Consider the following 25030-nt stretch of genomic DNA (forward strand, 5'->3'; position numbering starts at 1 on the left):
GGAATGGCACCTTTTGGGCTGGTGGGGAGGGCTGAACCCCTCACCTCCTCATCCACAGGGAGTCTGAGGTGGATTTTCCCCTCACAAATCCCTTGGGATTCGGGGATTTCAGCCCAAAGGGATTTTTGGGGGAGTGGTGATGATTCCATCCCTTTTCTTTAGAGGCAAAAGGGGGCAGGGGGGCTTCGGGGGGGGCTTTGGGGTCAGCCCTGAGTGAATTCCCATTCCCAGCCCCATCCCAATCCCATCACTGACCATGGGGTGGGGTCCAGGGAAGGGGACACTTTGGGGACACCCTGGGACCCCCGGGTGCAGGGCCCGCAGGAGCCGCCAGAGGGCGGCAGTGGCACAGCCCGGGCTGGGGTGGGGGCGAACGAGACCCCAAAACCACCTGGGGCACCCCAAAACAGCGACATCCCTGTGCCCTGGGGCCACCAAGGAGCTCAGCATGGCCCTGCAAGTCCCCACAAGGCCCCAGCCCTGGGGTGAGGGAAGGATCCCCGCTGGAATTGCCATCCCCTGGCACTGGGACAGGAGAGGACAGAGGTCCTGGTGGCTCCAGAGACTTCCCAGGAGACTCAAACCCATCCCCTCGCCCTGACCCCTTCTCTCCCCACAGCCCCCACAAAGTCCCAGCCACCCCACCCCATTCTCGGCCTGCACCAGCCTTTCCCAGCCCCATTTTTCATGGAATTCCCTTTGCAGCATTCCTCACTCCCTGGTGCTGGGCAGCCTGAGGAATCTTCAGGACCTGGGGAGCCTCTGCTGGGTTTTGGGGGGCTGTTTAGGGTCATGGGGCCCTAATGAATCCCACTGGGGGGGTCTCAGCACCTCCCAAGGTCCAGCACTGGCCACAGTCCCACTTTTCCTGCCCGTGGAGGGATTAAAGGCACCCAGAGGGGAAGCACAGGTTTTTTGCATTTTCCCAATCTGCTCTCAAGATGTGGCGAGGGCGGAAGCGGCGCCTCAAAGGCTCCGGATGAGCCTCGTGGGGCTGGGGACCCTCCAGGTGGCTTTGGGGGGGCAGGGAGGTGCTGGGGACACAAATCCCTGCTGGGTGTCCCCAGAGTGGCTCTGGGGCTGCAGCAGAGGGGTCCTGGGGCTTCCAGAGGGTGGTGCTGGCCTTGGGGACAGTCTGGGCTTGGGGACAGGCCTGGAGGGACCTGCAGGAGGGTCTGGGGACAAATCCAGAGGGACCTGCAGGATGGTCTGGGCTTGGGGACAGACCTGGAGACCCTGCAGGAGGGTCTGGGTGTGGGGACAGACCTGGAGACCCTGCAGGAGGGTCTGGGTGTGGGGACAGACCTGGAGGGACCTGCAGGAAGGTCTGGGCTTGAGGACAGACCCAGAGGGACCTGCAGAACAGTCTGGGCTTGGGGACAGACCTAGAGGGACCTGCAGGAGAGTCTGGGGACAAATCCAGTGGGACCTGCAGGATGGTCTGGGCTTGGGGACAGACCTGGAGGGACCTGCAGGAGGGTCTGGGCTTGGGGACAGGCCTGGAGAGACCTGCAGGAGGGTCTGGGTGTGGGGACAGACCTGGAGAGACCTGCAGGAGGGTCTGGGGACAAATCCAGTGGGACCTGCAGGGGAGTCTGGGCTTGGGGACAGACCTGGAGGGACCTGCAGGATGGTCTGGGGACAAATCCAGTGGGACCTGCAGGATGGTCTGGGCTTGGGGACAGACCTGGAGACCCTGCAGGAGGGTCTGGGGACAAATCCAGTGGGACCTGCAGGATGGTCTGGGCTTGGGGACAGACCTGGAGGGACCTGCGGGGGAGTCTGGGCTTGGGGACAGACCTGGAGGGACCTGCAGGAGGGTCTGGGGACAGACCTGGAGGGACCTGCAGGAGGGTCTGGGGACAAATCCAGTGGGACCTGCAGGATGGTCTGGGCTTGGGGACAGACCTGGAGGGACCTGCAGGATGGTCTGGGCTTGGGGACAGGGCTGGAGGGACCTGCAGGATGGTCTGGGGACAAATCCAGTGGGACCTGCAGAAGGGTCTGGGTGTGGGGACAGACCCAGAGGGACCTGCAGGTGGCTGTTTCCAGTGGAATCCTTCCCCTGGAAGTCTGTGCCATTCCCTGGGAGTTGGAGCTAGGAGGGTGAAGTGCACAGGCATGGACAGGAACGTGTCCCAAACCTTCCAGGACACTCCAGGGGACATTCCAGGGGATGTCACCACACGTGGTGTCCCTGAGCCCTGGACACGGCGCTGGCTCAGCCTGGATTTGCCCTTTGTTCCCCAGCTGGGAAAAATCAGAAAATTCCCCCAAATTCCACCTCACTCACGGCATCCTGAGGATCTGGAAGAGTCTCTGAGGAAGAGCTTGGGGCTGGAGCCAGGGATCCCAGAGGAGTGTCCTGGCTCCCAGGGCCGTGTCCAGCTGGGAGAGGGACAGACAGACGGACACGAGCCCGGCCCTGCCGCCGTTCCCGAGGGAATCCTCGTGCTCCAGCCGGGCTTTGGGTGAGAGCAGCTCTGGGATTAAAGATCCCCAACGGAGCAGATTTGGTGTCGGGATGAACTCACCGGAGCTGGGGGAGCTGGGCCGGAGCCAGGGGCTGCGAGAGGGGGGAGAACATCACACACAGAACTGGGAATGGTTATTTTTAGGACAATTCTCAGCTTGGAGAGCAACCAAAGGGATAAAACGATTCAATATGGGCCCAGTGCTTAACGAGGAGGCTGAAAATCCCCAGGCTGGGGTAGCTGGGAAGAGCCTTTGGGATGGAGTTTGGCATTTGTGGAGAGCCCAAAGGGGTCATCGGGGGGTCCTGGCCCCTCTGGGGGTCCCTCTGCTCCTTCCCAGCCTGGAGCTGGGCAGGAACCACTTCCCAAGGAAGGGTCACTGCTTCCCTTCCTCCTCGGCCAGAGTGGGACAGAAGGATGTGAGGAATGGGCTGGAATAACGATCGGGGGAAGCAGCAGCCCTGCTCCTCCTGCCTGGCCCTTGGGCTGGCTCTGCTTCACTTTAAAGTGGCTTTTACTCCTTTTATGGGCTGATAAACCCCAAAATCCATCCCCACCAGCCCTCAGGAAACCCCAAATTCCACAAGAACTCCTGACAACCCCCAGCCTCCCACGACACTGGGACATTTCCCTTCTCCAGCCTGGAAAAAACCCTTTTATTCCTTTAATTCCTGATGATGGAGGGGGTGAGGAGCTGGAGGATTCCCCTTTCCGGATCAAACCTTTGGAAAACCAGGAGAGGAGGAGCCCTGGGGTGCTCATGGCTCCATCCCTTCCTCCCCCACCATTTCACAAACCCCAAAATTCAACTCCACGTTCTGCAGCCGTGAAATCCTGGGAGTTCGAGCTGCCTCACAAACCCCATAAAGCCCAAGAATTGCAGAGAAACCCAACCCCGGCCCGGCCTCCCCCCGCGCCCGCTCCGCGCACATCAAACGCCTTTTAATCGGAATAGAATTTCCTGGGACGAAATGAGGAAAATCTGGCGCTCGCATCCGCCCGGCCGCCGCTCCCCCGCCCCGAGCTCATCCTGGAGGAGCTTTTCCTTCCCCATCCCACTGCTCCTCATCCCCCCCAGCCCACCGAGCATCCCGGGAGCCCCTCGGGGATCCCGGAGCCCCTCTCAGGCTCGGCCACCCCGGGAATTTGCTGTGGATTCCCTCTGGAAAGGCAGCAGGAAATGGGCCCCTGCAGCCCCGCTCCGGAGCACCGCGAACTCGTTCCAGCCGCCGAGGGAGAGCTTTCCTTTCATCTCGGGCCAGGAGTTGAGCCGGGCCTTTCGTCTCTTCCCCAGACACGGCTTTGAAGGCCCCGGGGGTGTCCCAGATGTGCTGCGGGGCTGCCAGGGGGTAGGGGCGGTTCCGGGATGGGGAAAGCTCTGGGACAGGGGGTCCTTCCCTGCTCCTGCCAGGAACCCCCACCCTGGATGGTCTGAGGGGCTGGGGACATCCAGGCCTCGGGGACGTCCATGGTGGTGGCTCTGGGTGTGGCTTGCAGCTCCAGGGGCTTTTCTGAGCCCCCTTTGGCTCCAGTTTGGCCCAGCAGAGAGGCAGGAACTGGAGGCAGATCTGAGGGATCTCAGAGTGCTCCACAGAAATAATTCAGTGTTCCATGGGATGTGGTTCCATCCATGGATCCATCCATGAATCAATCCATCCATGAATCCATGGATCCATCCATCCATCCATCCATCCATGGATCCATCCATCCATCCATCATCCATCCATCCATGGATCAATACACCCATGAATCTATGGATCCATCCATCCCTCCGTGGATCCATCCATCCATGGATCAATCCATCCATGAATCCATGGATCCATCCATCATCCGTCCATCCATGGATCAATCCATCCATGAATCTATGGATCCATCCATCCATCCATGGATCCTTCCCTCCTCTCCACATCCCCATCCCACTCACGGGCTCTGCTGCTCTTGGATAACATCCCAAGGAAAACTGGGATTTACTGCAGCTTCTCCAGGGTGTCTCCCTCTTCCCCTGGATGGAACCCAGCTCTGGTTGCCCCTGTGATAAAAAAAACCCAAATTTTCATCCCACTTTTGTTCCCTCCCAGTTCCCAACCCCAAATTCCAGTCAGGTTTACCATGAGCAGGAACATGAGGGATGAGATTGTGTGGGAGCAGCATCCGGGGTCTGCTCCATGGGAAAGATCTGGGAAGGGACCCCTGGGGCAAATTCACCCCCGGCCCTCCCAACACCGCCTTTCCCGGATTTTTCCAGAGGGTTTTTCCCTCCGGGATGGAACAGAACCCCCCACAAATGTTTGTCGGGTTGCTAAGGGCACTCTTGGACTCCTCTTTCCCACAAATTCTTGAGCGGGTGCTGATTCCCACAAATTCCTGAGCTGCTGCTCCACCGGAGGATCCCGTGGCTCTGCGTGGGGCAGGTCGAGGTCAGGATGGATTTTTTGGGGTTTTTTCTGGATCTGCCCCAGCTCCCTGCACGCAAACCACACAGATTTCCCCAAATCCAATTCCTATTAAAGCTAACCAGGTTCAGTGCACCGGGGGAGAAAAAAATATCAAATTTTCTGGCTCTGTTGGGATTTTTATTGGGATTTTTATTGGGATTGGGAATCCTGTGCAGGAGAGTGGGGGGATAAAGGGCATGGATGCTCCTCTGGATGCTTGGAATTGGAGTCAGAGCTGCCAGAGGTGCCCAGGAGTTGGATGCTGGAAGATCCTGGCCTGGCCTTGGATGTTCCTGGGGGTTTTGATTCGCTCCCAAGGTGCAGGACAGCAGCTCCCGCTCCCTCCTTCCCGTTCCTTTCCTGGCCTGCAGAGTCCCCTTGCTCCCATTTCCTGGGAATCCTTGTTTGTCCCTTCCTGTCCCCGTCCCCAGCCCATGGGGACCCCTCCTGGGGTGACAAAGCAGGAGGAGAGACCTGGAAATGGGAGAAGCTTGTGGGGACCTTTCTCCTCATCAGGATTCTGAGGGATCCACACCAGATCCGGGCCGGATCCAGGGTCGGTGCTGACCCAAGGGCAGCTCTGGGGGCAAGGAAGGGCTCGGAGGGGCTGATCCCAACATTTCCAACATTCCCAACATTCCCAGCTCCGTGCTGGGAGAGCTCAGGACAGTTCCTGGCCGCTTTGATGGCCAGATGGGAGCAGATGGCGGAGAAAAGGGGGGAAGAAACTTTCACGTGTCGGAATTAAGTGGAACAGGATGGGCCCAGCCCGGGGATCGGGGGCAGCTCCTGTGGCTCATCCCGACCCCATCCCACAGGAAAACTCTGGGATCACTCCCAGGAACCCCCCGGGACCCCCCAGGACCCCCTGACCCCCCATTCCTCCTCCAGCCCCGCGTTCTGACAGATCCCAGCGCGTTCCAGCAGCGTGAGGTCACCGCGCCGGGGAAAGGATCGCGGGGCCATCCATCAGCCGGGATCAAAGCCCCGCGGGTTCCCCTTCCCAGCGCCATCCCAGCGCCCCAAATTCCCCGCGGTTGCCGCAGCAACCACACGGGCGGGAGGGATGCTCACCCGCAGCTGTTTCCACTCCGGGGCCGCCGTAACTGGAAAAACCTGCGGGTCTCAAGGCGCTTCCCAGCCTCCAGGGGCAGCGGCTCTTCCCGGCTCCCTTTCATCTTTCCCATTTATCAGCCTTATCCTCTTTTTTTTGGTTGGTTTTTTTTTTTTCTTCCTTCACGCGGGATGAAACGGGGATTATTTTTGTCCTCTGGAACAAAGAGAAGGAGCAATCTCCAAACAAAGCAAAACAAAACCCTCTGAGAGCACCAAACGCTTCTCCAGCACTGCCAAGGCCACCCTCACCATGTCCCCAAGTGCCACCTCCACTCTGAAACCCCCCAGGGATGGGCACCCCACCCCTGTCCTGCCCAGGAGGAATTTTCCCAATGTCCAACCTAAACCCTTGGTGGCACCACTCGAGGCTGTTTCCTGCTGTCCTGTCCCTTTTCCCCTGGGAGGAGACTCCCCTAAAAACCCCCCAAAATTCTCTTGGGAGGAGATTCCCCCAAAAACCTCCCAAAGTTCCCCTAGGAGGTGATGGATGTGAGGGGTAGGGGGAAAACCAACAGGGGACGTGTCCAGAGGGGCCAGGAATTGGTGGGAATTGGGAATTCAAATCTGCCATCCGGTGACTTCTCCCTGAGTCAAGTGAGCTGGGCTTGGCTCAGTTGTTTTTCTTTCTTTAAGGCTTGAAATTTTCCCCGATGTGTCAAAAGCAGCAGCAGAAAAACCCCCAGCGAGCTGGAGGAGTTATTGAAACCACTTTGGTGCCTCGTGACCTTTCCATGAGGAGTTTGGATGAATATCCTCCCCAAAAAAAAAACACTCACTGAAAGAACAAATTGAAATGTTTGAGGGAAAAGCCACAACCCCTCCAAATGTGGGGACAAAAGCCCCTTGGGGTGTGGGGCTGCTCCTTCCTGCACTTCAAAGCTCATTGTGTTCCTCCGGGATCCCAGCCCCGATCCCAAACCTCCCCTCCCCCGGCCAGACCCTTCTCCTGGTGAAATTCAATTCAATTTTATTTTCTTTTAAAAGGAAAACAATAAAAAAACAAAAAAAAAAAAAAGAGAAGAATTAATTAAGGAATAAAGGCCAGGCACAGGCCGAGCCTCAGCTGGAGCTGGTGGCAGCTCCCCAGCCCTCGGCAGCGCTGCTGGGGCAGAGGGCTCCAGATCCAGCCCCAATCCCATCCTGGGGGATTCCCAGAGAGGTCCTGCCCTTCCCCTTCTTCCTCCTGCTCCCCTTCCTCTTCCATTTCCTCTTCCTCTTCATTTTCCCCTTCCTCTTCCACCCAGGACCTGCTGGTTTTACTCAACAGGAATTTGGTGATGGATGAGGGAGATGAGAGAGATGAGAGCGATGGATGGATGGATGGATGGATGGATGGATGGATGGATGGATGGACGAAGGAATGGCCTGGTGGATGGACAAATGGACACAAACTCAAGCTCATTTTGACCAAAGCCTTTCCCCAAGAGCCCTATGGATGCCGATCTCCCTTTGGGTGCTTCTTCCTTTGGATTTTGGGAGTTCCTGACCCGCTCATTGCAACTCCTGTGGCTCCACATCCCCACCTGGCTCCCTCATAGGTGAAAGTCTCCTCTTCCACCCCAAACAAGGCGATATTTCTTTGCGGGGTCAACTGGGTTGAAAAATCAATTTAAAACTCCCCCAAAGCCACCGCCGAGCTCCATGGCTGGGGCTCCCTTGGCACCGAGAGCGTCCCTGACATCCGGGCGGCAGCCGGAGCATCTGTGCCGGAGGGCTCGGGGTGGCGGTGGGGAGGGAGAGAGGAAATCTGGAACCCATAAGCTCCAGAGCCGCTGGCGTTCCCCTGCATTGGTCTGCGCCTGGTCCGCCCCCGCCGCGCTCGCCCTATCAGCAGGAGCCGTTCCCCAAGTCATCCCAGAGCCCTCCTCTCCTGGCCCAAAGGAAAAGCCAAGGAGCTCCTTGGAGGGCTCTGCGGGGCTTGGGGCGCCCGGGGAGCCCCAGGGCGGACGCTCCGGGCCTCGCCTCGGGAGCCCGGGCAGCCGAGGAGATGAAGGAGGAAAACCTTTCCCCGGAGTCCCCCGAGGGCAGCGCGGCCACCAGCGAGGACGAGGCCGAGCGGCTGCCCAGGAAGAGCGGCCGCAAGCGCGGGCAGGGCCCCGGCGGAGCCCCCGAGGCCCAGGGCAAGCGCAGCCGCCGCAGCCCGGCCCCGCAGCCCCCCGAGGACGCCCACGCCCAGCGCGTCATCGCCAACGTGCGGGAGCGCCAGCGCACCCAGTCCCTCAACGACGCCTTCGCCGAGCTGCGCAAGATCATCCCCACGCTGCCCTCGGACAAGCTCAGCAAGATCCAGACGCTCAAGTTGGCCGCTCGCTACATCGACTTCCTGTGCCAGGTGCTGCAGAGCGACGAGCTGGACCACAAGGTCGCCACCAGCTGCAACTTCCTGGCCCACGAGAGGCTCAGCTACGCCTTCTCCGTGTGGAGGATGGAGGGCGCCTGGTCCATGTCGGCGTCGCACTGAGCCGGGTACGTGAGGCCGTGTCACCGTCGTGTCACTGCCGTGTCACCCACTGCGAATCGCGGCCACCCCCCTGGCGCTCTGGGAATGAGGGGTTTGTCCCACCAGACCCCAGAGCAGGAGGACGTGGCGGTTCCCGAGCTGATCCCACTCAGCAGGGGTGGGAAAGGTTCAAAACGGGGTTTTAAAAATCTGGTTTATTCCCAAATCGCATCCTGGCCTTGCTGAGGTGTCAAAGCCGCCCTGCCCTGGGGTGGCCTCGTGTCCTGCCTGGCTTCCCCCTGCTCCTCTCCCAGAGCTCTGCACTCGGGATGGGATCCGTGATCCCGTTGGATCCGCGGGAATCCTGCACTGTGTGGGGAAATCTGATGGACTCAGCTCAGGATGCTGAGACGGGAACAATCCAAAATTCAGAGCTTTGGGGCTGGGAGGAATCGGGAATGGGAGGAGCGGGGTTAACGAGGCGCCAACACTTCCCGCAGAGCAGGAACAGAAAGTTCCAGAGGACAGTGCCGAGCCAGGAGCTGCGGGGATGCCTCGTGGGACCCCGGCCCCGCTGTCCCCAGACAGGACCAGGGCTCCTCCTGCCTCTCCTCGGGCACCGAACAGCCCCAGATTCGAGGCCGTGGAGCTGCCGGGGCTGGCTCAGGGTGCTGAGCATCTCCCAGGGGATTTCCTTTCGGGATGGGCCACCTTGAAATTCCCTTTCCCAGCCAGCAGGAAATCCAACACTTTGCCAAATTCATGGATAAATATCAATTCTGGGGGACAGACCCTGTTGTTTCAGGCATTAAATCCTGGTTTTGCCAGGTCACCTCCCCTCAGGGCTGCCCAGAGGAGGAGAGGGTGGCCCCTTGTCCTCAGTTTGGGATGCCCAAAATCTACCAGGACCAGCTGGGATGCTGAGCCCCCCTAGACCCCTCACTCCTTTCTGGGTTTGGCACTTTGGGGTTGGATTCTCCAGTTTTGGGGGTGTTGTGGGGCTCTCCCCAAACACAGGGAAGCTGCTCGGCACTGCTTAATCCCGAATTTTACAGAGCCTGACTCAAATCCTTTTGCCTTGAGGAGGTGGAGGAGGCTGAGCCCCCTCCCAGCACCCCCAGACCCAGTTTTGCTCCCTCTGTTTGCAGAACCCGACGCGGCTCCCAGAGCTGTTTATTTAAACCGAGTTCTTGGCAGAACTGAGGGAAAAACAGAGGGAATAAAGACCCTTCAGTCACTTTGGAGAGCTCCCGTGAGCGCAGCGGGATCATCAATCATCAATCCCGTTATAAAATCCACCCCGAGTGCTCCGCGCCTGCATCCTCCAGCTGGGGAGGGAATCGCCCTCCCCGGACAAACCTGCGGCGTTTCGGGGTCCCTTGAACAATTCCAGCCGGGCAGGGAGGGAGAGGGACGGGGATTCTCCCAGCAAAACCCCAAAACCAGGAAAGCGGCGCCGAGCTGGGGAGGGAGGCTCTGAACGAACCCTGCGCTCGGGCTTGGGATTTCCTAATGGAAAGCAGCCCCTGCATGGTGGAACTCGGCCTATTAAATATCAAAGGGGGCTGGAAAAGCTGGATGTGCCCTTGTTAACCGGGAGACATCAGCCGGGGACAAAGAGGGATGGAGCCCTCAGGCAACAGAAATCACGTTTGAAGTTCCCCCCGCTCAGTTTTTCTCGAGTCTTGGGCACATTAAAATGGTTTCTTTCCCTGCTGGAGGAGAAAATGAGGCCGGGAGCTGGAAGTGCCGGGGGGAGAGGCTGAAGGGCTGATGTTCCTCGCCCTTCATTTGTCTCCCTGGATTTATCGCCTCTCTCGCGTTGCCCTCACTTAATTGTGTCTCCTGAAAGACCTTGGATAAATCTTCCCTTTGGGGACTGTTGCTCTCGCCTGGAATCGGCTTTGTCTGGCGGCTGCTTCATTTGCTTTTATTTATAAACACCTCTCGCTGCTCCGGGGCACTGCGGGAGCTCGGGAACAGCTCCCATCCCTGTTCCCTATTCCCTTTTATTTCCCTGCTCACGAAATCCATCTCCAGCTGCTTTAAAATCCCCCGCATCCCTCTGCAGCATGACAGGAGAGCAGGGATCCCTTCCCATCCCAAATCTGTCCCTGGTTAAGGTGCTCAGGGTGGTCCGGGACCCCCAGTTTGGGGCTGGGCTCTCAAGGGAGGTGAGGAGCTGCTGAAATCCCGGGAAATCTGTTCCTGGGTGATTTGGTGCTCCTGGAACAGAGCAGGTTTGGAGGCCGGAGGGTTCCCCAAAATCTGCTCTTCCCAGAGCTGTGTTTTCACTCGGGGTGGAAGGGGAGGTGTTGGAGGAGCCGCCCTGGTGAGGGATGTAGGACATTCCCCAAAATCCCCCGAATTGTCACAGGCCAGAGCTGCTGGGTTCATTTTTCCATCAAAAACCTCCACATTTTCATTAAAAATAGACAAAACCACCCAGTGGGACCGAGCTGCTCTCCGCGGCAGAGTCCCCGCACTGCTGAGGATTAGTTAAAATTAATCCAGACATAAAATCACGGATCCAGCCCTGGGGAATGAGGAAATATCTCCGGGTTTATGGCCCCTGCAAGGAGCTCTGCCTGGCCCCGGGAATGCCTCTGGAACGAGCCCGTTTGTCATCCCGGCTGTCAGGGAGGGCTCCGGGCTGCGGAGGGGAATGAGGAGCTGCGGGAGGAGCTGCGGGACCGTGCCCGGCCCCAGCTCCCGTTCCTGGGGCGGACAAAGGTTTGGGATGCCCAGGGAGGGTGAGGATGGAGCTCCGTGAGCTTCTCTATCCTAAATCCTGCAGGGTTCGGCTCCTCCCAAAGCAGGAATCCCCCCGTGAGGGTTTTTGGTGTTAAATCTTGTCCAACCCTCCCTCCCAAAATCCTGCCAGGAGTGTATTTTTGGGATCAGACCTCGCTGGGCCCAGGGAGCTGATCCATTTTCCCATGGGCTGGGTTGGGATGGTCCTGCCTGGCCATGACTCTGAAATTTTGGCTGCTCATTGCCCTTGAACCCCATCACCCATCCCAAGGGCTCACACTGGCCTTTTGGGAAAATACAGATCTTCCCCTCTGTCCTCAGCCCTTCCCGGGGGAGAATTCCTGCAGGATTTGATTTATCCCTCCCCAGGCTCCTCTCCAGAGAGGGGAAGCTCTCGGTGGGGAGGAAACAGCCGGAGACAAAGCATGAGGGGATGGAATAAACCCATTGGTTCCAGGGCATGGATTTGTAGGATTTTGGGAAGCCAAACCCAACCTGACCCCGCTGGCTCCAGGGCATGGATTTGTAGGATTTTGGGAAGCCAAGCCCAAGCTGACCCTATTGGTTCCAGGGCATGGATTTGTAGGATTTTGGGAAGCTGAGCCCAAGCTGACCCCATTGGTTCCAGGGCTTGGATTTGTAGGATTTTGGGAAGCCAAGCCCAAGCTGACCCTACTGGTTCCAGGGCATGGATTTGTAGGATTTTGGGAAGCCGATCCCAACCTGACCCCATTGGTTCCAGGGCAAGGATTTGTAGGATTTTGGGAAGCCAAACCCAACCTGACCCCATTGGTTCCAGGGCTTGGATTTGTAGGATTTTGGGAAGCTGAGCCCAACCTGACCCCGCTGTCTCTCCCCAGGTCTCCGCCTCGATGGAAGCAGCTCCAGCACTCAAAACCCCACAGGAACCTCCCTGGAGAGAGGAGGGAAGGACCCCAAACCCCTGACAGCCCAGGAACCCCAAAAACTTTAGGGATGAGCCCGAGGGAGCCGCAGCAGGAGCTGCTTTGGGTCGGTTCGGACGCTGCTGGAGGAACTCGGGGCTGTGATTTATTGTGGGCTCGCAGGTAAGGAACCATCCCCAGATCCCAATTTCCTCCTGTGGGACTGCCAGAGAGCTGAGCCCTTCCCAGAGCAGGACAATTCCTCCAGGATGAGGGGAAGGGGAAGGGCTGGAGCCCCCCAAGGACCTCGGGGGTCCCCCCACTTTCATCCCGCTCCGAAGGCTCCGTGCCGGGACAATTGCATGGATTGTGATCCCATGGATTGTGTTCTGTTCCCATGGATTGTGAGGATCCAGGGGGATTTGGGGGCTGCTGACCCCCAGGCACCCCCAGCCACTCCTGCCCCACGGATTGGCCTCACTAATGCCCCAATTCCTGGATTGGAACCTCCCAATTCCTCAGGATTCATCAGGAATCGAGGTTGGATACAGAGCTGTCGGGAATTTTTGGATTTTGGGGCCATTTTGGGAACTCTGAGCAGGTTTGGGCTCTTTTGGGGGTGTGGGGAAAGGACAATGGAGGTATTGGCGTGCCCAAATCGACCCCAATAAAGCCCAGGGGGAATTTCCAGGGTTCAATTCTTGTTTTTCCTAGGGAATGGTGCTGCCAGGTCCGCCCTGCACCTCCCTCGGCTGGGCTGCTTTTATTGGAATAAAGAAAAAAATAATCAGGTTTTTTTGCCTGTTATGGCAGAAAAAGAGGGGGAAATTCCCTTCCAGGGAGGCTGCAACAGGCCTGAGCCCCCAAATATTCCATGGGAGAGGAATTCCAGTTGTGATCAGGTTTGGGGGCGCACCAGAGAACCCACGGAGGAGCCACAGGAAGGCCCGGAGTGACTTTTCTACCCAATTCCCGATTTTTATGTGCAGTGGGATTGGATTCCCTGCTCCGAGGAGTCGACTGCAGCCTTCAGAAAAATCTGGAGGTGCTTAAAAAAATCAGAGTTCTGTTAAAAACAGGGCTGTGGTGGCTTCGTTCGGGAAGGATTTTACAGCTGAGAAACAAAATCGGCTTTAGAACTTAAAATCTTCCTTCAAAAAGTAATAAATTGTGCTTGAAAAATAAAGGGCAAAAACCTATCTGTGGAGTGAGACTCCAGCTTCCAACCAAAAAGGTGAAATATATTTTTTAAAGACTATTTTCAAGTATTTTGATGTGTCTTGTTTGTTTAAAAAAAATCCCTGCATTTTAAATGAGCAAAAAACCCTTAAAATGAGAAAAAAAAAACTTAAAATGAGGAAAATGTCATCCTGTGCATGGTGGATTCCTCCTGGTAAATTCCAGCAGGATGGAGCTTGGGAGGTCCCTCCATCCCACCCAGGGACCCCCACCCTGAGCCACACCAAGGGTTTTGATTCCTTTTCTTTTTTTTTTCTTTTAAAATTTCTTTGTTTTTGTTTTTTTGTTTTGTTTTGTTTTTATACAAAATCTCCTTCCCCCCCCGTCGCCGTGGCCGGAGCTGCTCCCACGCTCAGCTCAGCCAGGGCTGTGTCCCCTCTGTCCCCAGGGCTGTGTCCCCTCTGTCCCCAGGGCTGTGTCCCCTTTGTCCCCAGGGCTGGGTCCCCTCTGTTCCCTCTGTCCCCAGAGCTGGGTCCCCTCTGTCCCCAGGGTTGGGTCCCCTTTGTCCCCAGGGTTGGGTCCCCTTTGTCCCCAGGGTTGGGTCCCCTCTGTTCCCTCTGTCCCCAGGGCTGAGTCCCCTTTGTCCCCAGGGTTGGGTCCCCTCTGTCCCCAGGGCTGGGTCCCCTCTGTCCCCTTTGTCCCCAGGGTTGGGTCCCCTCTGTCCCCCAGGACAGGCCCTGCTCCTGGGGAAATGGGAAAAGGAAAATTGGGATGGAATCCTTGGGTTGGAGGCTCTGGATCTGCCCCTGTCACCCCAGGGACAGGGATGGGAGACTGAGGGGGTTTGGGCACCCCTGGGGGATCCCCGGTGGGAATTGGGGAGCCCCAGCTGGGGAGGGGTTCAGGGGCAGGACCCCCACCCAGCCAGGGCCTCGGGGGGCTGGAAGGGGCTCGAGGCACCTCAGCAGGAGGGGAAGGTCCCCAAAATTGCCCCCGGAAGAGGAGTCGGGTTCACGTCAGGGCTGGCAGGGTCCATAGTGCAAACTGGGCAGCGAGGGCAGGGGGCACCCCCGGGCACTGCCCACCCCTGGCCTCGCTCTGCCCTCGCTGGGGAGGCTCCAGACATTCCTTGGGGTCTCCAGACATTCCTTGGGGGGCTCCAGACATTCCTTGGGAGGCTCCAGATCTTCCTTGGGGTCTCCAGACATTCCTTGGGGGGCTCCAGATCTTCCTTGGGGTCTCCAGACATTCCTTGGGAGGCTCCAGATCTTCCTTGGGGTCTCCAGACATTCCTTGAGGGGCTCCATATCTTCCTGAGGATGCCCCAAATCTTGCTGGGGATGCTCCAAACCTTCCTCAGGAGCTCCAAACCTTCCTTGGGATGCCCCAAACCTTCCACAGGAGCTCCAAACCTTCCTCAGAACCTCCAAACCTTCCTTGGGATGCTCCAAACCTTCCTTGGGATGCTCCAAATCTTCCTCAGGAGCTCCAAACCTTCCTTGAGGACCTCCAAACCTTCCTTGGGATGCTCCAAACCTTCCTCAGGAGCTCCAAACCTTCCTCAGGAGCTCCAAACGTTCCTTGGGATGCCTCAGACCTTCCTGGACATGCTCCTGAGCTCCCAGCCCCGTCCCTGCCGCTCTGTCCCCTGTCCCAGCAGGGTGAGGGGAGCCAGGGACCCTCTGGAGAGGGCACAGAGATCCCATCCCACGGAGCAAACCCCGGGATGGTCGGGTTTGGGTTTCCATCTGGGAGTTGTCCCCAAGGTGGTCCGAGTGTCCATCCCAACGTCCGGCCCTTCCCGCTGAGGAGGGTCCCGGGATGGGGGGTCAGTGCCGCAGGGCTGGGGGGCTTCACCCCCTCAAGGGGTCCCAGAATTGGGGAGGGGGCTTGGGCACGGTGCAGGCTCGGGGCTCTCCGTGCTCCCGTCCTGCTGGATGTGGGAATGTCCCTTCCAGGAGTCCAGGCCCGCCCAGGGCCTCGGGAGCCAGGGGGACAAACGGGATCGGGATCTTCGGGGGCTGCGGCCACGCCGGGAATGTCCCCAAGGGTCACTGGTTCATGGGCTCCTCCTGCTCCATGGGCTCCTCCTGTGCCCTGCGGGGGAACCGGACACGTGAGGAGCCAATGGGGACAGTGACACAGGGAGGGGACAGGGGGGGGACCCTGCTGGCAGGAAGGAAGGTTGGGATTCCAGGCAGGAAGGTTCGGTTGAGTTTCCACTTGGAAAGAGCCCAGCACAGGTTCCCAGGAGGGTTTGGTTGAGTTTCCATTTGGGAAGAGCCCACCATGGGGTTCCCAGGAGGGTTTGGCTGGGTTTCACTCAGGATGAGCCCAGCACAGGTTCCCAGGAGGGTTTGGTTGGGTTTCACTCAGGATGAGCCCAGCACAGGTTCCCAGGAGGGTTTGGTTGGGTTTCCATTCAGGATGAGCCCAGCACGGCATCCCCAGGAGCCCAGGACCTCACCCAGGGTGGGGACACTGCCCTGCCCCGCTGCCACCCCCCTGGCACAGGGCAGTCCCAGCAATGTCACCTCTTCTCCACCATCACGGCCACCGAGAGCGATGCCAGGGCCGTGACCGTCTCCACCTCGTCGGCCTCGTGGTGCTGAGCCTCGAGGAAGGAGCAGCCCAGCTTGGAGGCGAAGCGCTGCACAGCCACCCAGTATCTGCCTGTGGGAGGGGACAGCGGGGCTGGGGACACCGGGACACGGGGTGGCCTGGGACAGGGATAACCCAGGATAGGGATAGCCTGGGACAGGGTGTCCCAGGTGAGGGGTGTCCCAGGACAGGGATAACCCAGGTGAGGGGTGTCCCAGGACAGGGGTGTCCCAAGTTTCCACTCACTCTGGACCTGGATCACGGCCTCCAGGGAGCGCACGGCGTTGGCGTTGGGTTTCTGCCTCAGGCTGTCCTCGGGGAGCGGCTCCGGCTGCGGGGGACAATGGGGGACATGGGGAGGTGGTGGCATTGTGGGACACAGGGGGACACAGGGGGTGTTGGCACTGGAGGACACAGGAGTGGCACAGGGGTTCCTGGAGGGTGGTGGCACCAGGGGACACAGGGGGTGGTGGCACCAGGGGACACAGGGGGCGGTGGCACCGGGTCAGTGCCAGTCTCACCTCGTGGCCCAGCAGGGCGGACACGCAGGCCTCGGACGCGTCACAAATGGCCGTGAGGTCGTGCCCCCCCTCCAGAGCCAGCACCACGGCCCCCCCCGCCAGGCTCATCAGCTGCTTGGTCATGTAGCCAAAACCTGTGGGACACCAGGAGTGTCACCTCCCTGTGCCCAAAGCTGTGGGACACCAGGAGTGTCACCTCCCCCTGCCCAAACCTGTGGGACACCAGGAGTGTCACCTCCCCCTGCCCAAAGCTGTGGGACACCAGGAGTGTCACCTCCCCCTGCCCAAACCTGTGGGACACCCAGGACTGTCACCTCCCCCTGCCCAAAGCTGTGGGACACCCAGGACTGTCACCTCCCCCTGCCCAAATCCAACCCAAAATCTCCGTAGCTCCCCCAGGAGAGGCTGCCCCTTCCCGGGGGTCCCAGCCCGGGTGGGAAGGGGACACCCGACCCCAATGGGGACACCTGACTCCAAAGGGGACACCTGACCCCAAAGGGGGACACCTGACCCCAAGGGGGTCCCAGCCCACCCTGAGCCCCCTCCTTACACTTGGCAGAGACTTTGTAGCCCCCCAGGGGGGGCGGGTGCCCCTCGGCTGCGTCGAATCCGGCCGACACCAGCACCACGTCGGGGCAGAACTCGTGGGCAATGGGCATCACCACGGTCCTGGGGGAAGGGTGGGGAGGGGGGTCAGCCCCACATGGGGGAAAGGATGGGGAATGGGGTCAGATTTAAATGGGGGGAAAAGGGGATGAGGAATGGGGCCAGCCCCACACAGGGGGATGAGAACAGGGTCAGCCCCACCCAGAGCACGGCCCACGGGCATGGGGACAGTACCTGAAGGCAGCCAGGTACTCGGGGTCCCCCATGGGGGGGTCGAGCCCCCCAGCCCAGGCCACGTTGACGTTGAAGCCCTCGCCGGGGCCAGCGCCCACCTGGGAGGGAGCAAGGACAGGGTGAGGGTCCCAGATCTCTGCCCTGTACCATAGCAGGGTGTTTGGGGGTCCCAATCCCCTGTCCTGTGCCATGGGAGGGTGTTTGCGGTTCCCAACCCCCTGTCCTGTGCCATGGGAGGGTATCTGGGGGTTCCAGCCCTCTGTCCTGTGCCATGGGAAGCAGTTTGGGGGTCCCAGCCCCCTCTCAGCAGTTTGGGGTTCCTATCCCCCCTCCCCGGTGCCACAGCAGGGTCAGGACCTCTGGGATTTTCCTGCCTTTCCATCCATCCCCATCCCTGTGCTGGCAGGGTCAGGGGTGGGAAAGGAGCCCCCAGGGCCCTGTCCCCGCTCAGCCCCCGTGTCCTGCTGTGTCCCCTGTGTCCCCTCTGTCCCCTCTGTCCCACCTCGTCGGCGGCCCCGCTGCCCGGGAAGAAGTTGCCGTCGTCGTGGCGGTGCAGGGAGATGTAGAGAACCTCGGGGTCCCTGTAGAAAATCTGCTGGGTCCCGTTGCCGTGGTGAACGTCCTGCAGGGACACCCACGGAGGGTTCTGGCAGCTGCTGGGCGGCCCCAGAACCCCACAGAGCCCAAAACAGCTGGGGCTGGGTCCCCCAGGGCAGGATCTGCTCCTGCTCCCCAATCCTGAGGGGTTCCAGCCACGCTCCCACAAGAGCTGGGACATCCTGGGGACATCCTGGGGACAGAGGGGACTCACCCAGTCCACGATGAGGATCTTGCTGAGCTTCCCCTTCTGCTGCAGCTGCCTGGCAGCGATGGCCACCGAGTTGAAGAAGCAGAATCCCCTGGCAAGAGGGGCGGGAGTCACCTCGTGCCCTTCCCGAGCTCCCCCCGGGGCAGGGGTGGCTCCCAGGGGGGGTTTGGGGTGGGTTTGAGCCCTGGAGGTGCTTTTGGGGCTCCCTCGGGGAGGGAGGGGCCTTACATGGCCGTGGATGGATCCGCGTGGTGTCCGGGCGGCCGCACCACGGCAAAGCCGTTCTGGGGACAGAGCAGAGAACAGGGCAGAGCTGCCACCCCAGGGGACACCCAGACACTGTGCCCAGTGCCACACAGCCCTGGGACCCCGGGGGACACCCAGACCCTGTGCCCAGTGCCACACAGCCCTGGGACCCCAGACCCTGTGCCCAGTGCCACACAGCCCTGGGACCCAAGGGGACACACAGACCCTATGCCCAGTGCCACACAGCCCAGGCAGGGACACCCAGACACTGTCCCCAGTGCCACACAGCCCTGGGACCCCTGGGGACACTCAGACACTGTGCCCAGTGCCACAGAGCCCAGGCAGGAACACCCAGACCCTGTGCCCAGTGCCACACAGCCCTGGGACTCCTGGGGACACCCACACCCTGTGCCCAGTGCCACACAGCCCAGGCAGGGACACCCAGACCCTGTGCCCAGTGCCACACAGCCCTGGGACCCAAGGGGACACCCAGACCCTGTGCCCAGTGCCACACAGCCCTGGGACCCCGGGGGACACCCAGGCCCTGTGCCCAGTGCCACACAGCCCTGGGACCCAAGGGGACACCCAGACACTGTCCCCAGTGCCACACAGCCCTGTGACCCCTGGATGTGGGGGGACCTCACTCAGGGACTCCTGGCCATGGGGGTGACACAGCCCTGGGATCCTCAGCTGTGGGGTGACACAGTCCTGGGACCCCCAGCCATGGAGAGACAGAGCCCTGGGACCCCTGGCTATAGGGTGACACCACTCAGGGACCCCAAACCATGGGGTGACACCCCCAGGGACCCCTGACCATGAGGTGACAGCCCCGGGACCCCTGGCTCTGTGGTGACACCGCTCTGGGACCCCCAGCCATGGGGGACACAGCCCTGGGGACCCCCTGGCTGTGAGGTGACAGCCCTGAGACCCCCAACTGTGGGGTGACACCACTCAGGGACCCCAAACCATGGAGTGACACAGCCCTGTGACCCCTGGCCATGAGGTGACACCACTCAGGGACCCCTGATCATTGGTGACACAGCCCTGAGACCTCCAACTGTGGGGTGATACCACTCAGGGACCTCAAACTGTGGGGTGACACAGCCCTGTGACCCCTGGCCATGAGGTGACACAGCCCTGGGAGCCCCCCAGGCCCCCCTACCTTCAGCTCCCTGGTGGCCACCTTGAAGGCCAGCTCGGTGACGCTGCCCGCGGCCCAGCGCGCGGCGTTGGACGAGTGCAGCTCGTTCCAGATGGTGTCACTGTCCACCTGCGGAGGGACACGGGTCACAGGGGGACACAGCACTGGGGATAGCGGCCTCGCCCAGCAGGGATCGGTGTCCTGTGCCAGCCTAAGGTGACATTGGCCACCCCACGCTCTCCTCCCTGCCCAGCGCCCTCCTTTACCTGCTTTATCCCATTTTAGTGTTTAACCAAACACCAGCACCGCGTCAGAGCCGGGAAAGTCAGAAATCTCTTCAGCTGAGGCTGGGTGAGAGCTCCCCGTGCCCAGAGGGACACCAGGAACAGAGCAGGGAAAGAGGCAGAGCAGGGAAAGCAGAGCTGGAGCCCAGCAAGGAGAGGAGCAGAGCCAGAAGAGGCAGCAGGAGGAGCCCTGAAAGAGAGAGAGACAGGACAGGGACAGGGACAGGGATGGGACAGGGACGGGGACAGGGACAGGGATGGGACAGGGATAGGGCAGGGACAGGGATGGGACAGGGATGGGGACAGGGAGAGGGACAGGGATGGGGACAGGGACAGGGATAGGGATGGGGACAGGGATGGGACAGGGAGAGGGACAGGGACAGGGATAGGGATGGGGACAGGGAGAGGGACAGGGATGGGACAGGGACAGGGATGGGGACAGGACAGGAGGAGAGAAGGAGGCAGTGAATGCAGAGAAACCAGGACAGAAATCTGGGAATGGAGAGGCCTCAGAAGGGACGAGCTGCTGTCCCAGTGTCACTGCTGCCCTCCCTCAGTGGGGATCCCCTCCTGCCAGCCCCCCTGGATCCAGGATCCCTTTCCAGAGTGTGATTCTCAGACATCCCCAAGGACCCTGAGCTGCTCTGATCCAACACCTCCATCAAACACCCACACCCAGGCAGCTCAGGGGCTTTGGGAGCTGCCCCGAGATCCTGAGGGGCCAAAAAGGAACAGCCCTGCCCAAAGGGCAGAGCAGGGACCCCAAAACCCGGATGGATCAGGGATGGAACACTCACCCCCACCCCTCCACAGGGCAGCATCACAAACGTCCTCTGGGACAGGATCCCTGTGGAGAGAGGGACCAGAGGGGATCAGGGCTGGGCAGGCAGGACTAGGGTGGGACCAGCACCCAGGGGAGCTGCTGGGGGCCAGCCCAAGGTGGCACCCACCTGCCCAGGGTGGCACCCACCTGCTCAGGATGGCACCCACCTGCCCAGGGTGACACCCACCTGCTCAGGGTGGCACCCACCTGCCCAGGGCTGGCACCCACCTGCCCAGGGTGGCACCCACCTGCCCAGGGTGGCACCCATCTGCCTGGGGGTGACACCCACCTGCTCAGGGTGGCACCCACCTGCCCAGGGTGGCACCCACCTGCCAGCTTGCCGTTGTCCAGTTTGAGGCGGTTCAGGGGGTTGGTGCCGTAGAGCAGCACGTGGCGCTCGCTGTGCACGCACTGCAGCTCCTCCAGGGTGGCCTTGCGGCCCCGCAGGCACTGGGGGGACACGGCTGTCACCGGGGGGACACACGGGGGATCCCCCCATCCCCCTGCAGGATCCCTGGGGCTGGAGCTTGAGCACCCCCAGACCACAGTCAGGGAGCCAGAGGCAGCCCTGGGCTGGGTTGGGTGAAGCTCACTGGTTTGGGGGGATCAGCCCCTGCCTGTGCCCAGGGTCCAGCTGAGCACAAATGCCAGGGGGAGAGGGGCAGAGAAGGGAAAGAGCCAAGGACATGGGGACAAACTGGGGGAGGAGGGGAGGGATGGGATTGGGAGGGACTGGATGGGATCAGGAGGGGTGGAATGGGATTAGGAAGGGTGGGATGGGATGAGATCAGGATGGATGGGATGGGATCAAGAGGTGTGGGATGGGATCAGGAGGGACAGCACAGAAGGGATGGGATGGGATGGGATGGCATGGCATGGGATGGGATGGGATGGGATGGGATGGGATGGGATGGGATGGGATGGGATGGGATCAGCAGTGGAATGAAATCAGGAGGGATCCGGTGGGATAAGGAGGGATGGAACGGGATCAAGAGGGATGGAATAGGTTAAGGAGGGATGGGATGGTTTTGGGAGGGATCAGGTGGGTTCAGGAGGGACGGAATGGGATCAGGAGGGATTGGGTGGGATCAGGTGAGATCAGGAGTGATGGAACGGGATCAGGAGGGATGGGATGGATTCAGGAGGGACAGGATGGGTTCAGGAGGGACAGGATGGATTCAGGAGGATGGAGGAGGGCCCAGCCCTCTGAGCTCACCTCGCAGCGGCTGCGCAGGCCCCGCTCCTGCAGCCGGGACCAGATGCTCTGGATCCTGCCCGCGTGCTCGGGGTGGTTGCTGTTGTCCCCACAGGAGCACTGGTGCTTCAGCATCACCGAGTCATAAACCAGCCCTGCCAGGCACCGCCAGAGCTGCACCCTCAGCTCCTCTGCAGGGGCTCCGAGACCCCAAATGCTGACCAAAATCCCCCCAAACCACAGGAGATTCTGCCCCCAATCCTGGGAGATCTTGCCCCAAACCATGGGAGATTCTGCCTCCAAACCATGGGAGATTCTGCCCCAAACAATGGGAGATCCTACCCCACACCATGGGAGATTCTACCCCCAAACCACAGGAGATTCTACCCCAAACCACGGGAGATTCTGCCCCAAACCACAGGAGATTCTACCCCAAACCATGGGAGATTCTGCCCCAATCCTGGGAGATCCTGCCCCAAACCCCAGGAATGCAGCCAGGGCCCAGGTGGGCAAACCCTGCCTGGAAAAGCCCCCCAAGATAAGGAGAAGGGGCCCCCCCAGCTCTCTCCTGTCACTCCCAACTCCAGGACTGAGCCAAACCAATGTGGAGCCACCCCAGGACACCCCCAGGTCCCCTCCTGTCCCCGCCCAGCGGTGACAGCCCCGCAGTGTGACCATACCTGTGGTGAAGTGTGGCTTGGGCGGCTGCTCCTGCACGGGCAGGGCCAGTGCCTTGGTGTCCTGGGCAGGGAGGGACACGGTGGCCGTGGCCGGGGACGACTGAGCCCGGGACAGGGGCCGGTGGCCGGGGGGCAGCACGGGGGGGTCGGCCAGGGGCTGGCGCTTGAGGAGCTGCTGCTGCACCCGCTGGAAGGAGTCCCACAGCAGGGCCTGGGGACAAGGACGGCGTCAGGGGACAGCGGGCAGTGTGCCCAGCACGGGGGACAGGGACAGAGCCGTGCTGGGGGCGTCCTGAGCGGATCCAGAGGCTGCAACGGGCTCGGAGCCGGGACAGGACAGGATGGGACAGGACAGGACAAGCAGGACAGGGCAAAACGGGACAGGATGGGACAGGACAAGGCAGAGCAGGATAAACAGGACAGGACAAGGCAGGACAGGATAAGCAGGACAGGACTGTCCTAGCATCTGCTGCTCCCTGCCGGCTCAGCGCCGCAGTGACAGCAGCGATGGGACAGAGACAGCAATTTGGGGACAAAATCTGGCAATTTGGGGACGATGGCTGGCAAAGTGAGCACAAAGTTTTAGTAACCTGGGGACAAAGACCCAGCAATCTCGGGACAAAGCACGGCAATTCAGGGACCATGTCTGGCAAAGCGAGCACAAAGTTTCGGCAATTCGGGGACAAAGCCCGGCAATTCGGGGACAATGTCTGGCAAAGTGAGCACAAAGTTTCGGCAATTTCAGGACAAAACCCGACAATTCGGGGACAAAACCCGACAAGGTGAGCACAAAGTTCCAGCAATCTGGGGACAAAGCCCGGCAATTTGGGGAGACTGCCCAAAACGTGAGCACAAAATTCCAGCAATTTGGGGACGGATGCCCGGCAATTCGGGGACGATGCCTGGCAAGGTGAGCACAAAGTTTTGGTAACCTGGGGACAAAGTTGCAGCAATCTGGGGACAAAGCCCGGGAATTCGGGGACAAAGCCCGGCAATTCGGGGACAAAGCTCGGCAGTTCGGGGACAAAGCCCGGCAATTCGGGGACAAAGCCCGGCAATTTGGGGACAAAGCTCGGCAGTTCGGGGACAAAGCCCAGCTGTGCTGACCCCAGCGGTGGCCGCAGCTCTGCCCCTGTCCCTCTGAGCTGCCCCGGGCTCCAGGCAGGCACAGTCCCGTGTCCCCAGGGTCCCCAGGGCTCCCCTCCCTGCCGCACCTGCTGCAGGACCAGCTCCTCCTGGGGCTGCCCCATCTTCTGCGTCCTCTCGGGCTCCTTGCCGCTGCTGCCGGGCCGGGCCGGCTCCACCCGGGCCCTGCCGGGCTCCGCAGGCTCGGCCGCCGCCTCCGGGAGGGTCCCCTCGGCCTCCATGTCCTCCGAGGACGGGATCTGCCGCAGCCGGGGCTTCTCGCTGGACTTGGCCATGCGCTGCAGCCGGGGCGAGGTGAAAAACACGTGGCTAGGAAATTCCTCAAGTCTAACAAACGCTCACAGAGTATATATTTGTATATAAACTTCTATTTTTGTGTGTATATATATATATATATATATATATATATATATATGTATATATACACACATATATATATGTATGTATATATATATGTATATGTGTGTGTGTGTATGAACGGATATATATTTTTTATATATTTGTATATAAGGAGATAACAAATACTGACTTAGAGGTGTTATAGAATAAGACATTGTTGAGATAAAAATGAAACTAAAACCAAGTTTTATAAGATAGTTATATATTAATAATATATAAATTATATATTATATGTAATATATTATATATTGTATGTAATATGTAATATATAATTTATATGCAATATAGAATGTATAATATATAATACATTATACATAATATATATAATACAAAATATATATAATATATGATATAATATATTCTATATCTTATATCTTATATCTTAATCTTATATATTATATATTATATATTATATATTATATATTATATATTATATATTATATATTATATATTATATATTATATATTATATATTATATATTAATGTTGTTATATGTTATATATGTTACATGTTATATTATATGTTATATATTATATATATAAAACAAAGTAGAACTTTTAAGGCAGAAGCCAGTCCTTCTTCTTCACAGGTGCAAACAGCATTTTGCAATTAGATAAAAAGACACATCAATGAATTTTTTTCCCTACATTTTTCTTTCCATTCCCTTTGCCCGGCGGGTCTCACCTTGCCCAGGTGCGTTTGCTGCTTGAGCCTCTCGAGGAAGTGGGCGTGGTGCTGCTGGAAGAGCAGGTGCTGCTGCACGGCCCTGGGGCTGGGCGGCAGCGGCTCCGAGCGGGTCCTGCCCAGCGGTTTGTGCTGCCCGGGCAGTGCCAGGCGCTCCGCGGGCACCAGCGACGGGGCGAAGGAGAAGGGCACGGCCCCCAGGCCTGGCACTGCAGGGACACGGCAGGGTGGCACAGCGAGGGGGTGTAGTAAGGTTAGAAAATATAAAGGTGTCAAATTTTTTTAAAAATTAATTTTTTTAAAATATAAAAATAATAAAATAATATATAATAAAATAATATATAATAAAATAATATAAATAGCACTAATATATTCGTTTA

The 25030-nt window shown here is 59.1% G+C and overlaps 2 protein-coding genes across 23 annotated transcripts in view; one reads left to right on the top strand and one right to left on the bottom strand.

The window, feature by feature from the left end:
• Window positions 1-6171: 6171 nt before the first annotated feature.
• LOC102071624 (twist-related protein 2) lies at window positions 6172-12219 on the top strand. The gene is made up of 2 exons (XM_014275188.3): window positions 6172-8491; window positions 12080-12219. Exon 1 carries the CDS (start codon window positions 8013-8015, stop codon window positions 8484-8486), a length of 474 nt encoding a protein of 157 aa, XP_014130663.2. The 5' UTR covers window positions 6172-8012; the 3' UTR covers window positions 8487-8491; window positions 12080-12219.
• The window catches only part of HDAC7 (histone deacetylase 7), an 80236-nt gene continuing 64503 nt past the window's right edge, over window positions 9298-25030 (bottom strand). For 5 of the 22 annotated variants that reach the window (XM_074530747.1, XM_074530745.1, XM_074530746.1 and 2 more), the window contains 17 exons: window positions 24651-24859; window positions 23636-23845; window positions 22422-22632; window positions 21763-21896; window positions 20876-20996; window positions 20521-20570; window positions 19461-19568; window positions 18281-18336; window positions 18056-18143; window positions 17747-17866; window positions 17245-17342; window positions 16955-17073; window positions 16405-16538; window positions 16130-16214; window positions 15817-15955; window positions 14715-15379; window positions 9298-14674 (listed from right to left, as the gene is read on the bottom strand). In XM_074530747.1, the coding sequence (XP_074386848.1) occupies window positions 15334-15379; window positions 15817-15955; window positions 16130-16214; window positions 16405-16538; window positions 16955-17073; window positions 17245-17342; window positions 17747-17866; window positions 18056-18143; window positions 18281-18336; window positions 19461-19568; window positions 20521-20570; window positions 20876-20996; window positions 21763-21896; window positions 22422-22632; window positions 23636-23845; window positions 24651-24859 (1928 nt within the window). In that variant the 3' untranslated portion in view covers window positions 9298-14674; window positions 14715-15333. The other 17 variants (XM_074530742.1, XM_074530729.1, XM_074530728.1 and 14 more) reach the window with 17 other exon arrangements.

This window comes from Zonotrichia albicollis, chromosome 33, assembly GCF_047830755.1.
Source record: "Zonotrichia albicollis isolate bZonAlb1 chromosome 33, bZonAlb1.hap1, whole genome shotgun sequence".
Lineage (NCBI taxonomy): Eukaryota > Metazoa > Chordata > Aves > Passeriformes > Passerellidae > Zonotrichia > Zonotrichia albicollis.